General features: G+C 34.3%; 1 protein-coding gene across 1 annotated transcript in view; it reads left to right on the top strand.

Moving 5' to 3' along the window:
* FBXL17 (F-box and leucine-rich repeat protein 17) overlaps positions 1 to 15,604 on the top strand; it is a 514,059-nt gene that overhangs the window by 327,589 nt on the left and 170,866 nt on the right. Inside the window, exon 8 of the mRNA XM_012721780.1 lies at positions 12,336 to 12,412. Within this exon, the coding sequence (XP_012577234.1) occupies positions 12,336 to 12,412 (77 nt within the window). The remainder of the gene's footprint in view (positions 1 to 12,335; positions 12,413 to 15,604) is intronic.

The raw sequence follows: 15,604 nt of genomic DNA, 5'->3' as shown, positions 1-15,604 counted from the left end.
GAAGGTAGTTTCCTACACACACACATGCGCGCGTGCACACACACACACACACACACACACACACACCCCCCTAAATATGAAATCACAAAGCCTAGGGCATGTCATGTTTTTTCTGTCCCCAACCATGTGCAGATAACTGTATGACACAATTCAGGCTCAGGGTTTATTAACAAAGTAACAACAGGGTTTATTAACAAAGGAGAAATTAGGGAAAAGAAAACAATTTTTTAAAAAGATTTATTTATTTATGCATCAGAGCTGGGGTACAGGCCAGAGGTGCAGGGGCGGTGAGAAGACTTACCAGAGACAGGGAGGGAGCAGAACAGGCCGGCTGACAAAATACACTGCTGAAGGGAGCAGTGGGCAGGTCAAGAGAGGTCTGCCATGCCATATGGGTCACCTCTGGAGCCAGGGATCGAACTCATGTTGATATGGCTTTAGCTTCTTAGTGCTGTGCTTTAACCCACTGCACTACCAGGGAGGGCCCAGGAAATATATTTTTTAAGGCTACAATTAGCTAGCTATCCTAGTCCATATATTGTCCACAGTATCCAGTAGTCCAAACCAAAACCAAAGGCTGCATATGCAATATGATACTGTCACTCTGATGAAAGCCTGGAGCTGGTGACACTCTGATGAATGTTGGGTCAGTGTCCACTCATGGTGTCAGCTGTAGGTCATTGCATGTGGTGCTGTGAAGGTGGTGCAAAAGGCAGCTAGCAACAGCTATGTGGAGGCCAAGCTGTGCAGCCCCAGACACTAAATCAGACCACATCAGAGGAGCAATATCAGGAGACTAGATGGAGCCAAAATATCAGAAGTGGTGGCCATCACTTACATCTGGACAGCCAGACAGTTTAGCAGTGCTGGTCATAGCTCAGCAATGCCAGTCATCAGGTGGTAGTGCCAGAGGACCAAGTAAGTGACAATCTACAGGCTCTTTCAGACACCCCAGGCACAGGCCCATGGTGTTCACAGACAGTGTTGGTTGAGGGTAGGGGCCAGAGATAGGGTCATACTCTAGTTTGAAGCAGAGATCAGATACTAGTTCTGTGTGGTCTGCAGAGGTTTGAGTCTGGAGAAATCTCTCTGAAGCTAAAATCTTTGCTAGTGTCTGCTTTATGTTACCTGCCTTTCAAACTTGATTGGTTCACTTACAATTCCAGCTCCCAGTTCCAGTAATTGATTGGTCCAAATGTAATTCCTAAATAGTCTCAAAATCCTAAATGGCATCATTTGTTACTTGAACCTGCTTGGTCCATTTTCAAAACTTGTGTGATATTCATATCTGAAACCCCACAGTGTTTCCAAACCCAACCCACACTAAGGTTAGGTGGTCTTGTGTCTATGGTGGGCACTGCAGTGGACCCTAGCATGGCCTTGTCTGGAGGTTCACTTGGGCCTCTTATAGCATAACCAGGAAAAGGCTCCAAGTGTTTGGAAAGCAGACCATTGTGATCATCAGAGCCTGCTAGGTCATCCTGTGGGCTGCCTGTAGGTTGTGCTCTGAGCTCAGGGGCCTCAGCATGCTATGGGTGACTCTCCCATGGGTTGTGCTGGAGTCAACCATTAAACCCATCTGCTGAAGCAGACCTCAGCAAAGCCAGTCATGCCCTGAGACCCCAGGAGCCACAGAGCTATTACACATTTATACACAAACACACCCAATTTTGAAAATCTGAGCATCTGAAAAATATATCCACTATACATAGACTTTTGCAAGTGAAACATTAAAATTTAGTAAAATTCTGATACAGTTAAGGATCATCTCTTTTACCATTGTATTGTATTATTAAGAATGTATAATAAATTTTTCGGTATTTCAAATCTTTTTAAATATTAGGAAATGAGAGTAAATGATACAGAATATTCTGAGTTTCTCTGGAAACTTCGGCTTTCTTTCAGAAATGCCTCAAGCATATCTAGTCTTTTGCAACTTCTTTTGAACATCAGATATTTTTTACCTCATTGATATTATGAATCTTATAAATAATTATATTTTCCTCTTTACTTTGGTTCCTTGAAACTTTATTCCAAAATATTTTACCACTTAAAACTTTTCAGAACTGAATCATTTAAAATCCTTAGGCTGAGTACATCCCTGACTTTATTATTTTACTGTTCATAATTTCTTCTGCTTTGCCTTTCTCAAATATTTATTTTACAATTTTACCGGTACTTTTAGTAGAATAATACTGATACTAATTTTAAAAAAGTAGATATGCCCTTTAGTAATTATGAAATCTATGTATATTTATTATATAAGTAAAATATAATATGTATATATATAATATAATGAATATAATTATTACATGCATATGAAACATGCTATATGTAGATCATTTGTTACATATACGGCATCTCTTCCTTATCCTCTTTATAATATTCTTTCCACAACTTTAACTCAAGCCACTAACTCAGCTAATGTTTACTGCATTTCTTATAAATTATTCTTTATGTATATTTTCTTTTACCTTTTTCAAAGTATGACACTGAATTGAGTTGCCATTATTTTTCTCGAAACCCTGAATTTGCTAACTAGCCTGTTTGTGCTGTGTGTCTGGTGAACATGTATTTACTATTTAATAAAAACACAAATGAACTTATGCTTTATTTTTTAAATAAAATTTTTTTTCATTACCAAGGCCAAACTCCAAATAGTCTCAGAACCAACAGAAGTATAAAATTGATCAACTTATTCCAAGCCCATTTATCTCACACCCTTTCAAGTGCCTAGTATTGCTTCTGCCTCTTCATCCCACTAATGACTTTTGAATACAATAAACTGTCCCCCTTCAGCACTCAGTCTTGTTTCTTGCTCAGAAATAAGAAAGTATTCCATTACTTACCTGGGTACTTGAGAAAGACAAGTGTTTTCTGTGTAGAGCAGAAGTGCTAATAGTGTTACTCCATTTTACCACACAGTTTGTGGATTATGCAGACAGAATAACTATCATAATCAACATCGGAGCATTTAGATTGTGCCAGAGATGTGCCGTTCATTTTGAGGTATCTTTTAAAAATAGGATAAAGCTGAGTCCTGGGATTGAAAGTTTTACTTTTCCCTGCTGGCTCTCAGCAATGGTGTTGTCTGCAGGGTACCCATGATCTGAAGGAAGAAAAAAAAAAAAAAATGAAATGAGCCTTCTTCCTTGTCCATGTTCACTTAATAACTCACTTTTGCAATTTTCTGCAGGAAATGGTTAATGTACCCCCACCCACCCACACTCATGGTTTCTCCCAGTCTTGGGCCTTGGTTTGCTTAGCTTTACACCACACTCTCCAGCAACAGAAAGATGTGTGTATATTTTTTTTTTCCTTCATAAACTCACAAGTCCAAACAAAGCAACTGGGATTTTTGTTACTAAGGCATTTTAAGGGACTAGGTTGCAAAAATTCCTTACTAAGTGCATTTATAACAATTATATATGTATATTTGTTGATTTAATGATAATATTTATAAGGCAAAATTTGTTAAGAATTATAAATTTATATATAAATGTATATTATATACTCATGTATATTATATACTCATTTGAATACAAATAAAATAGATAATAATCATATGTTTGTATTGATAGATAAAGAGTTGAGGGGAAAAAAATCTTATAGAAGTGTATTTTACAGACAAAAGAACTTTTTAATATCAGGAGTCATAGAATGGTCTTATAGTCACAAAACTAAGTAAGGCATAATAACCTTCCCTGAGTTTTTGAATCTCATTCTATTATATTTCCTTAAATATTATTTAAGGAGAAAATGTGGAGAACTTCAGATAAATAAAATCACATTGGGTTTTAAAATATGTAAACTGCTTGATTTTCATAGGACAATTTTTGGTTGGTGCTTTTTGTCCTTTGTAGAAATAATGTGCACTGGTTTCAGAAAAGTGTAAATGTTTTCTTTAAAAAAAAATGAAAACGTTGTCTCTCTGTGCAAACATAATATACCCAAACAAACATGACCTTCTGTTTCTTTTTCCCATAAAGTAAGAGCAAAAATTATTTCACCTCTGTCATGAACATTAATATGTAATGTTATGGGAGGAAATAGAACTAAAGCATTGGCAGCCCCAGAGCCTTTGCAAGTAGGTTTTATGAATTCAGCAGTGATGATCCTTAAGCCTCATAGGGTTCAGAGTTCAACCTAGCTAAGCATATACAATGTCAGATTTATTTAGTGTCCTTGCCTTTGCCAGACTCATGTATTCTTTTTCTTATATTCTTTCTGAATGAATATGTGAGTTAGTTTTCCCCCCACTGCCTATACTTCTCTTGGCTTCCTTCTCTAGATCTCTTACCTCATCCCTTCGTGTTACAAACTAGCAGGAATCCTTCACTATTATTGTCGCCCAATTGCAAAATTAACTCCTTTATATATCTGCTACTTAAAATCACCTATAATATTTTTATTGGCTTTTGATGAGGTCAGAAATTTGCTAACGCTTAAAAATTAAAGACTCAGTGCAAGCTTCTTCAGCTGGAAGCATATGGGAAACATGTGGAATGGAGACTGTTGATCTGCTTTGTGTGTGTTTTATTACAGCTATCTAATTATAAGCTTTCAAAGATCTCATATAAGGTACCCTTTTCATTGCAATTTAAAATAAACAAGTCCTTTTTTTTTTTTTCTATATTGCTACATTTTCTCAAACAAAATTCCAAGTTAGTACATTTGGATGTTTAGAATCATTGTAACTAAATAATACCATTCTTTTGAATTTTGCCAGTTCTTTACCTACTGTGGTTTATAGTCTTCATAGAATTTGGCTTATCCAAAGAGATTCTGTGCTTTCTCAAGTGAGAAGGAAACCGTTTGTCAGCATGTTGTCTGAGTTAACTCCTTGACTATGCAGGTCATGGGAGGTCTGTGTCGAACATCAGTCTTTGGCTCTATCACAGGCCTGGTATTGAAGCACAGGCCAGCTCCCAGAGTACAGAGGTTAAAAAGCCAATTAGTCACTGCAAAGTGACTGTAGCGTCTTCTGCTAAGGAAGTACTTAACTCTTTTCTGAATGATGACTAAAGTCTCATCTTCTAGATGATGTTTTATGACTCTAAAATAAATTTAGTCTTCATCAGCTTAAATTCAAAGTGGGTTTAAGGTAGATGGTGTATGTTGATTGAAATTTCCTTATCAATATTTGAGAGTATTTAGGCTAAAGGCCTTGGGGTTGATCAAATTTTATGTTTAATTGTTTAATTTTTATGTTTATGATTGATCAATTTTATGTTTAATATTCCATCAAAATTTCTTTTTTGCTAGTTGTAGTCCTAAATGTTTCTTTAAAATATATCCTGGTTTATAATTAAAATCCTTATTTATTATTATTGGTGCAGGTGGTGATAGGGTTTGGAGCATGCCAAAATTTTGTTTGCCAGTTTTTCAATAGAGGAGTGGTCTCTGATGAATTACAGTTCACTAAACTGGACTGTAGTTTTAGATGTTTTTATGTTCTGGCTTATTTTTAAGGACTTGGTATTTTGCTTCCAAACAGTAAATTTTTGTTACATGCAGGATAATAAAATTTTCTGTTTAACCCTCTATCTTAAAATAAACCTGAATACCATAAAGATAGCACTGATCTTAAATGTATCATCATTGCACAGTGCCTGGAGTACACTAAAGTTATTGCCTATAAATTCATGGAGTCTAATAAAGCTTAAAGGAGAGTGGAGGCTTTTTAACTTTTCCTATTTCAAAGGAGCTACATTTTTCCCCATTGATGAATGAATAAACTGCCAACTTAGGAAGTCTTGCTTTTAAGTGTTTTTTCTTCCTTTTCTTGCTAACATTCCTTCAAGCCTAAATATAACTATTTTTAGTAAATATGAAGGTAGTGATATTATCTTTCTGCTCATAAGTATAAGTAGCATATCAACAATAAAAACAATGATAAATAGTTGGTCTATCAAGGTTAAAGTAATATGTCCATCATTCTGTAGTAATGTGACTTTCTTCTGATCATATATTTAAACTTTTCTAATAGTTTGCATTTGTAACATTTTAAATTAATAAATAAATCTTAGTATCTTTCTGTTTCTTGCATATTCTGAACGATGCTTAGAAAATGTCATTAAAAGTTATTATATAGTGGTTTGATGTAGTTGTACTAAAAGAATTGTAACAATGGCTAAAATTAAAAACAAGACTTTAGATAAATGTATTTGAAATATTAAATACAGACCCAAGTTTACCATGAGTTTATTGATCTGCCTCTCAACCTCATTTGAAAAAAACTTAACCATTGACCATCTTATTTCTTAACAGCTTAAAGCAAAGTGTGTATTTTATAACCAAAGCAGACTTTATTCTATCTGAAATACATATTCAAAGAACTCTAAGAAACATTCTGGTTCTGTAAAACCGTGCTCTGTTTTAATAGCGAAGAAACAAAATAGTTCTGAAAGAGTTGGTTTGTCTTTATTCATAAACATATTAGACAATCTTAGTTGTTGTGTTACTCCTTTTCAGCACCTACTCTTGTTAGGGTACCTACCTATTGTTAGAGCTGCTCTGAGGAAAAGAAGTGGAGAAATTATTTTTTTTTTCAAGATTTATTTATTTGCACATACAAAACTGGGGTACAGGCTAGAGGTGCAGGGACAGTGAGAGGATTCACCAGAGACAGAATGGGGAGCAGAATAGGCAAATCGATGAAGTTACACTGCTGAGGGGAACAGCAGGCAGGCCTAGAGAGGTCTGCTGTGCCATGTGGATCACCTCTGGGGGGGATCGAACTCATGCTGAAGTGACTTTATCTTCTTAGTGCTGGGCTCTCGCCCGCTGCACCACCATGGAGGGCTCAGTAAAGAAATTATTAATCAGTGAAAATACCTGTTCCACCATCCTCAAAAGTGAAACACCTTTTCTGGCAAAGAGGCAAACCCACAACTTAATTTTCAATAGACTTTCAGATTTTGACCCCATCTTGTGGTATATCTCATTCTAAAAAGCGACTATTTCCATTTTGTAACTTTCTACTATCTGTGCATCAACAAAAACATCAATTTTATTTTGTTTAAGTAGTGAATACCGCAATCTTAGATTTACTAGTCAGATACTGACTTTCCAGAGAGTAACATTTAGTAAGTGAAAACTTAATGAGTATCCCAAGATAATTATTGTTCACTGGTAGAGATGGTGACACTGTGAATGCCAACACTAGTCTTTGCCCCTGTGGTATATTAAACATGTGCTTTAAGCAGACATTTTGGTATTTTAATAGCAAGATTACCTATAAAAAAAAACATAAAAAGAAAAGCTCTCTCATAGTAAATATCTCTTCTTTAAGAAAATCTTAAAAATTTCCATGAAAAATTGACTTAAGTATGTTTTTGGCATTCTGTTGTTAATGGGATAGAAGAAAATTTGCAAGTCAGTATATTGTAAAATACAAGGAATCTCACTTTCCTGAAAAGTCTTTGTTTTGTCTTTTTGTGCAGTTGTTTAAGTTAAAGATAAAAATAAGTATTGCATGCTGTTTCTCTCAGATCAAGGTGTGCAAATTACTAGAAAAAGTACCTGTTAAAGGAATGCTTATAAATAAACACATTCACATGCAATAACAGGAAATACACTATCAATGGATTCTTGAATTGATTCAGCTTGTAAATATTTACCTGGAAATTTATCCTTTTTTTGTACATAGAAATCTTTCATACTGTACATTATCTAAAAGTAGATATACCTGTAAATCATGCCCATTCATTTGCTGCACTGGAATTGGATTATTCTTCAGTAAAACTCGGTTTGAGGCTTTGGAAAAATCAATCAGGTATCATTATTTTTCCGTAAGATACTAAATTGTGTTTTGGTGACCTCTGCTATTATTTAAATGACCCGCGTAGGGATGAGCTTTCATAGCACAGAATTAGACTAAGTTTGCTTCCCTTGTTCTCTTGTTGCTCTCCTTAGATCTTAGAAATTCATTTCTCTCTTTTTCACTCAGCTATTTATTCTTTTGCTTATTTACAGTCTATATTGCTTGAGATGGCTTTGCTGGCTTCCTTGGTTTCAAGAACTGGTGAAAATGTAACTTTATTTTTAACCCTACACCCTTCTCCCCAGAATAGATCACTTTTATAATAAATCTGTTTCCAGAACTTTCTGGTTCCATTCAGACTTAAAATGTACCTAGCTCTTTGGTGCTCTTAATTTTCTAATTACAGAATTCTGTATACTTTTTGCTTTAAATTTGTGGAGTTGTTTTTGTCTTGTTATATATTCCTCTCCTTAAAGATAGAAGACAGACAAGTAGATAGGTAGATATCTTAGCAAAGGACACTCTAAAGTTTATTTAGAAATTCTCCAAGCCACATACTAATGCATCTCTAATGGGAACATTTCCTTCCACACCTCTAAGGTGATTGAGCCTGTCCTTTAAAGTGAAATTTGCAAACCAGTGTCTGGCAGTTCCAATTAGCTTCTTTTGGGTTTGAAGCACATCACAAACAGTAACAAACAGTAACAAGGTCTCCTAGGACACTCCTCTTGCAAGCAATGTAGTCATATTTCCTCATTAGTTCTTCTCAATTGTCACTAATATGAGTTCCAGCTTTTGAGTAGGAGACAAATACCATAAAAATTTGGTATGTATATAGAATGGGCCATTGTTTTCCAGAATTTAAGGTTCTTTTGAATTCCTTTGGTAGTTTTGAAGCTTACACAGCTTAATTCATTAACCTTTCCCCTTCACATAAATCAGATGATTAGGAATCTATTGCTAAGGAGACAGATTTTCCCTCCACTGAAACTAACTCATGCCTTCTCCTCTTTAAAACAAAACACAACTAGAGAGCTTACAAATATAACCTTTTTGTAACTTTTCAAATTTCATCAGCTGTTTTAGAGCTGCATTTTAGAGCATATCAAAAACAAGTAAAACATTATTGTAAAACATTATTGTAAAAAATTATCCTGAATGCTTTTGGTATTTTCAAGCAAGTTTTCTGATCCTTTTCTGTTTTCTGAAGGTGTATATGTTAACATACTCAAAAGTCATCGCTTAAGTATTTACAGTAGCTGCAGTTTTTTAAATTCTCTTCAAAACATAAAAACCATTTTTTTTAAAGTTCTCTGCCAAAACATAAAAGCAAGAAAATAATTGGAGGGGAGGCAGTTCAAACAAAACTAAAATATATTTAAATGAATGAAAGATATTTAGTTTGGAGAAATTTTTCATATATCCTTTATTATTATAAAAATTGATGATATGGCACCCCAAGGAAGGTACTGGTGGTGGTTCTGTGGTTCCAGGGATGTGAGATTAGAATGTAGGTCTGAGATTCTTTATTTACTCTTATTAAACTATATTTCCTTTCATTTTTCAGAACTCAGGAAGGTGATTTAGTAGATTTGTATTTGATGCTCCTGGACTACTTTAACCATATTTGATATTCTGCATTTTTTCCACTATGTCCTTTCTTTGTATGACCTCCTTAATAATCATATAGATTGTTCCTGTCCCTCAGAATACAGTTCTTTTCCCAAGTTCTATAATTCTTTATGTTGTCATGCATAAAATAGAAATAGTTTGAACATATTGACCCCATAGAGAATACTAGTATTATGATGATGGAGACAGGGGTGTGGAAAGAATGGAAAAGATTTGAATTCTGGATTCTGAGTTTAAGAACACATGGCTTGGGTTCTCCCTGGTGGTGCAACAGGTTAAAGCACCACATTATGAAGCTCTACAAAGCCACTGCAGCACAAGTTCAATCCCCGGCCAGGGAGCTGACCCACATGGCGTGGCAGACCTCTCCTATCTCGCTTGCTGCTCCCCTCAGCAGTATATTTCAGTAGATCTGCCTGTTCTTCTCCCCACTCTGTCTCTGGTGAATCCTCTCGCCCACCACAACTCTGGCCTGTACCCCAGCTCTGTAAGCACAAAAGAAATCTTTTAAAAATAATCATAGTAATAAAAAAGAACACATGGCTTGTCCCCACAAATAAAAACATGAATTTATCAATTAAATTAATGAATATTTTACTATGCTATATGTGTGATTAGGAGAGGAGATGGGAAAGCCAAGGTTTTAAATGCAGACTTTGTTTCTGTTCTCACTTAAGCTTACCACTTTGCAAATATTTCTTTTTTTAAATATGTCTTTAAGAACTTACATAAGCAGCTGTATTTGAAAAACTTAAATAATTAACAGACTTTACATCCTGCTTGTTGCCTTACATACATACTATACAGTGACTTGGGGAAGTCTTGCACGTCAAAACACACATAACACATGAAAACCACTCTTTTTAAACAGAGTAGAATTATTTAGCATAATTGTGGTGGACAGTCTTGTATTATCTTGGATAAATATATTCTGGGATGGATTCTAACTATTCTAGAGGAAAGGACAGTTTGCCCAGGGTCTCCTTATGACCTGCGCCAAAGTCTGCCTCTCAAACTCCATAGACAGGGCTATAAGCACTGAAGGGGCGGGTTGGGGGTGGTCTTTCTTGGGCTTGCATTTCTACCATTTTGCAATAACAAAGTAACGAAGTAATGTTACTTCAAGTGGCAGAAACACAAATAAGATACTAAATTCTTTTTTTTTTTTCATAAATATAAAACTTTGATTTTATATTTCAAGAAATGTTGGTATATTGAACTATTTGAGCAGAACTTGAGGACAAAATATAATTAATAATATGAACATAATTTCTGACTATTTTTTTTTTCATTTTGTGTTGGTCCTGAAAAATAATGTTTAACTACCTTGTGTGGTAGGTAGTGAAGGAACATAGAGCAACAATTTATTTTGATATTATAAAAGAAGTCAATTTTTTTAACTAATAAAATTTTGTAATCATCCAGCGCCTCTGATTTATCCTTAGCAAATGAAAATTAGTTTCTAAGCTATATATAGTTTTTATTTGATGCTTATAGTGTTTCCTTTTAGCCTCCCTTTTTTCTAAGTTTATTCAAATATTGCATTAAAGCCAAATGACACAGAACAGAGTTAGGTTTTTCAATTTCCCTTCATAATAAACTGTCATATTAGCAATCATAATTACATTGTATAACTGTTTAAGTTTTCTCTTGTGACCATGAAAAAACCAATCCATTTTTATCATACATCTTTTTTTCAAAATCACCCAACCTAAATATTTATTCATTTTTTAGGACCCTTGAAATGCACATCATTCTATTAAAGCGATATTCTACAAAAATATTTTTTGAAAGAAGAATGCCTTCTCTGTAACTAATTTAACCTTCAGTAATGAATTATGTGAAATAAAATTGTATGAAATTTCCAGACATTTCGTGAAGATACCTCCCAGTAAACCAGACAGCAAATAAAATATCTGAAAGACAAAGATAGATACTCAGTAATTTTTGATGGATTATACACATAGGTATCAAATTACTTGATCCTTACTTCCTAGAAAAGGTTAATGACTCTTTTTGCTTTTACCCTTTTACTTAACTGTTATTTATAAAGATTAAAACAGGGACTGCCCTGAAAGATGCATATGCCTGTGTCATTAAGACTACATATTTTTCTGATATGATAGGAAACTGAGCCACAAAATGATAGTGTTGTTAGTCATTATTTTGAAAGTATATTCAGTTCTGGAATACAGTTTCTGCTATAGCTATAATATTGCACCATTCCCAACTTTTACCTTAAACCCGAAAGGTCTTTAAATCTTAGGATTCTGTAGCTATATCACTAAAATGACCTATATCTATGTTCTGCAACAATTCATATAAAATATTAAGAATAAAACATTTCTGGTTAAAATATTTTAAAGTTCTTACATGTATATAATGTGTATAATTTTCTTTCTTCTTTATAAAATCTATGAATAAAATCTATTTCTGTTCTATGTTGAATAAAATGTCATCAAAAAATGTAAATTTCATTGTTCTCAAACTCCATCATTAATAGTTGAACCATGAATAATAATTTTACTATGCACTTATAATGATCATCTCTCTTTATCCTACAGTTGCATTATAATTATTTTCATATTACATTATTGTATATATCTTATATGTTCCTCATATAGTATATACCTACTAATCTTATTATTAAATATAGCATTACTCTTAGAGGAATAGCTCTTTTTTCATCTCTTTGGTTTTGAGACATATACCAGTCATAAATACATTTCATTAAAGTCATTTAGGCATTAGAACACTTGAGTTTAAAGCGGGAAATACAATACCTTTTTCTGGAGCACCTTGAAAGAGGTTTGTTGAAAGAAGTGAGCTGTAGCTTTCATCAAATGCTGACCTGCTCCTGTTATATTCGCAGCCAAACTCTTACTAATTTTACTTGAAATGCATTAGTATAACTCACTGCTTTTTGTGTGTGTTTCAGGTGTGTGGAGGTCATTGCAAAGGAAGGACAAAACCTGAAAGAGCTCTATTTGGTATCCTGTAAAATCACAGATTATGGTATGTAATAAGCCATTGTCCTGTTCCTTTTTAAGAATAAAAAGTTTCTAAATCTCTGAAAGCTTTTTGCAAAAAATCAGGGATAGTAACTTGTGCAGACTACTTATCTCTATTTGTACTAACTCTGACCATACCAAGAAAATGAGGAAGTTGTGTTAAGAACCAGAATAAAATGAATGTGCATATCAATTTATTGTTACATATATCTCTCTCACACACACATGTGCACATCTACAGAAAACTAAAAGTATGACTTTAAAAGATTTATACTTGAAAATATCAGGGTAATTATAAAAACACAGCTATAAAAATTTTTACAGTAAGTCAGTATATTCCTGTTGATATTCCAAATACCATACTTTCATATATGTTGAAAGTATAAGATATACATTTGTATAAAGGTTTTAAATTTTCTTGATTTTTGCTATATTAAAAGGCAGGGAGGGGGGAAACAAGATGTTTCCTAAAATTATGGAAAGTATAAAATCATGTTTTGGACTAATAAAAATAACTTAGCCTATCTTTTTTGTTCAACTTAATATATTTTTATCACTGTGCACTTAATATAGAACTACAACCAAACATCTAACTTTATAGGAGACTGAAATGATATCCTTTTTTGCTTATCTGATTTTTTAAATTTGTTCATTTCTGTTTGAGAATATGCTTTCAATTTTAAGAAAACTAAAACCCTATTTAGTTTGTTTTCCTTTTGTTGTTGATTGATATGTGCTAGTAAATGACTCTAATACTAAGGTGACACACTGATTTCTACCCTTGTTAGAAGAGTTGTATTTTATCAGTTACTGAAACATTGGAAACAACTCTATGAAAACTATAATAATAATTTAAAAAAGCATAAAAAAGATTCAGCTTAAAAAATAGTTCTAATTGCATTTTCAACTTTCTTTTTTGAGAATAACAAATGAATATTGCATGGATATATCCATAGTGTTGCTGGGTTGTTGGATTTTTCCTAATTACTACTGTGCAAGGAAAATGTTTTGGTATGTTTTTGTTTCATTGTTTGTTTTCTGGCTTGGCAAATTAGATTGCCACTTAGATGCAGTAACTAAAACCTCCACTATCTCCCAGTTTTCCATACCTTAAAGCTTTCTCTTTGCCTGACACAGATTTATTCGTTAGTTATCAGTACTTTCATGCATTCCAAAATTTTTGGCATTCAGAGTCCTTTACCATGAGTCCCTTACCAGCTCCTCCAGCCTTATTTTATATTTCTCCACTTTATCTCTTCGCTGTCAGTGAGAAATTGCTAATAACTAGGAGCTATGGATTACGTTTCTGACAATGAACTCTTCAAGGTCCTGCATAGTGGGAAATGATGCTGAAATTACACTCTGTTTCAGCACCTAACCTCTTAGCTGGTGCAAAGAAATGTTTCAAAAGATACGAAGAAAAGTAAAACGCTTTGGATTTGACAGATGTGAGATCAAATTTTGTCTTTGTTCTTTGGTCTTAGGGAAGTTCCTCCTATCTCTGTGGCTGTTTCCTTATTTGTAATATGGGTTTTAATGTCTGACTTCATGCGGCCTGGTACCTAGTATCCAAGCTAATGATTAACACACATATATTGCTGATAAACATTTTTCTTACAAAAAAGGAACAAAAAGAGGATTGACAGAAATTATTTGGTCTTAGCAGAGGACTTTGGTGTTATTGTTATGATTGTTTATTTTCATGTTTATTTGCTGTTTACTTATATTCTCATGTTCTTGTGTTATAAGATTTTAGGATTTTTTTTTCTTGATAAGGTGAGAACTGTATCAATATTTTATATTTGTTTGAATCTTTCAGTTATTTAGGTAAGAGGTTCTCAGCCCTTTCCACATGAAGTTCTTCTGGGAAATGTCTAAATTATACAATGCTTATGATTAATTCAATCAGAATTCTTTTTAAAAGATTTATTTATTTATTCATACAGAACTGGGGTACAGGCCAGAGATGCGGAGGGTGAGAGGATTCACCAGGGACAGAGTGGGGCGCAGAACAGGCAGATCGACGAAGTACATTGCTGAGGAGAGCAGCGGGTGGGTCAGGAGAGGTCTGCCATGCCATGTGGTCACCTCCGGGGCAGGTGGGAATCAAACTCATGCAGAAGTGGCTTAAGCTTCTTAGTGCAGTGCTCCAACCCGCCGTGCCACCAGGGAGGACCCTCAATCGGGGGGGACCCAGGCAGTGATTTTGTAAAACCTGTCTAAGTGATGTTATCATAAGCCAAAGTTGAGAATAACTGATCTAGTCCATTTGAGAGGAACCAGAAGGAATATTTTGGGAACTCCCTCAATGGCGAGAACTCTATCATGACTTTTCCCATACCTCAGCTCTTGGAAGCTCTCATGTCTACCCCATCTCTTTTCTTCCTTCTTGCCTGACGGTTTAGATATTTAGTGGTTCATGGTGAAAGTCTATGTGCATCTGCGGATTCTTTTCTAAATGTTGAGGCACAGATGAGGATTAGAAGAATGGTGGATATTTTATGAGTTGTAATATAATTACTATTTGATCATAAAATAAAACAAATTTGCTGAAAGCTCAGCTCAGCTCATCACGTTTTCTCTGGTACCATGTCAATAAAACAGGTAATTTTTAATTTTTATCAAAAACTCAGCAAAAAGGGTTATTCATCATAACCAGAGAAACTGCATGTTATTGGAGGTAATTTCTCAGCTAGAGAAGGCTGTCTGTATTTCCTTGTCCCATGTTAATTACACACTTTAAGAAGGAAAAATAGATGCATTGTCTCCCCCCCCTTTTAACTAGATAAGTAGCGACCTATTTTGTAGAAAATTTTGATTATTAAAGCTACCTAGAAATTTGATGTATAACTGTTAGGGGATTTTACCCTTCAGGTGACTACCGCACAATTCTGCTTTCTATTGCTTTACTCATATTCAAGCCTGTCATTCCTCTACTCACCTCATTCTGTGGTACCATATTTATACATGCTTTCACTATAGTGTATTAAGATTTTTGAAGCTTTTTGCAGATGCATCAATTCAGAAACAGCAACCACCTAGCTTATCTTTTGTAATTTTTGTCAAGATTCTCACAGATATTGAATGTGGTGTGGAGTACTTAGCAATACCTGTCTGGTCTGTTTTGAAATTATGTTCATTTTAATTGATATATGATATAGTTGTCATGAAGAAAACTATTCTTATAGGCTTCTAT

This window comes from Condylura cristata, unplaced genomic scaffold (genome assembly GCF_000260355.1).
Source record: "Condylura cristata isolate star-nosed mole 26May11 unplaced genomic scaffold, ConCri1.0 scaffold00007, whole genome shotgun sequence".
In the NCBI taxonomy this organism is placed as follows: Eukaryota; Metazoa; Chordata; class Mammalia; order Eulipotyphla; family Talpidae; genus Condylura; species Condylura cristata.
The sequence above is the reverse complement of the archived record's forward strand: the minus strand, read 5'-3'. Positions and strand labels throughout refer to the sequence as shown.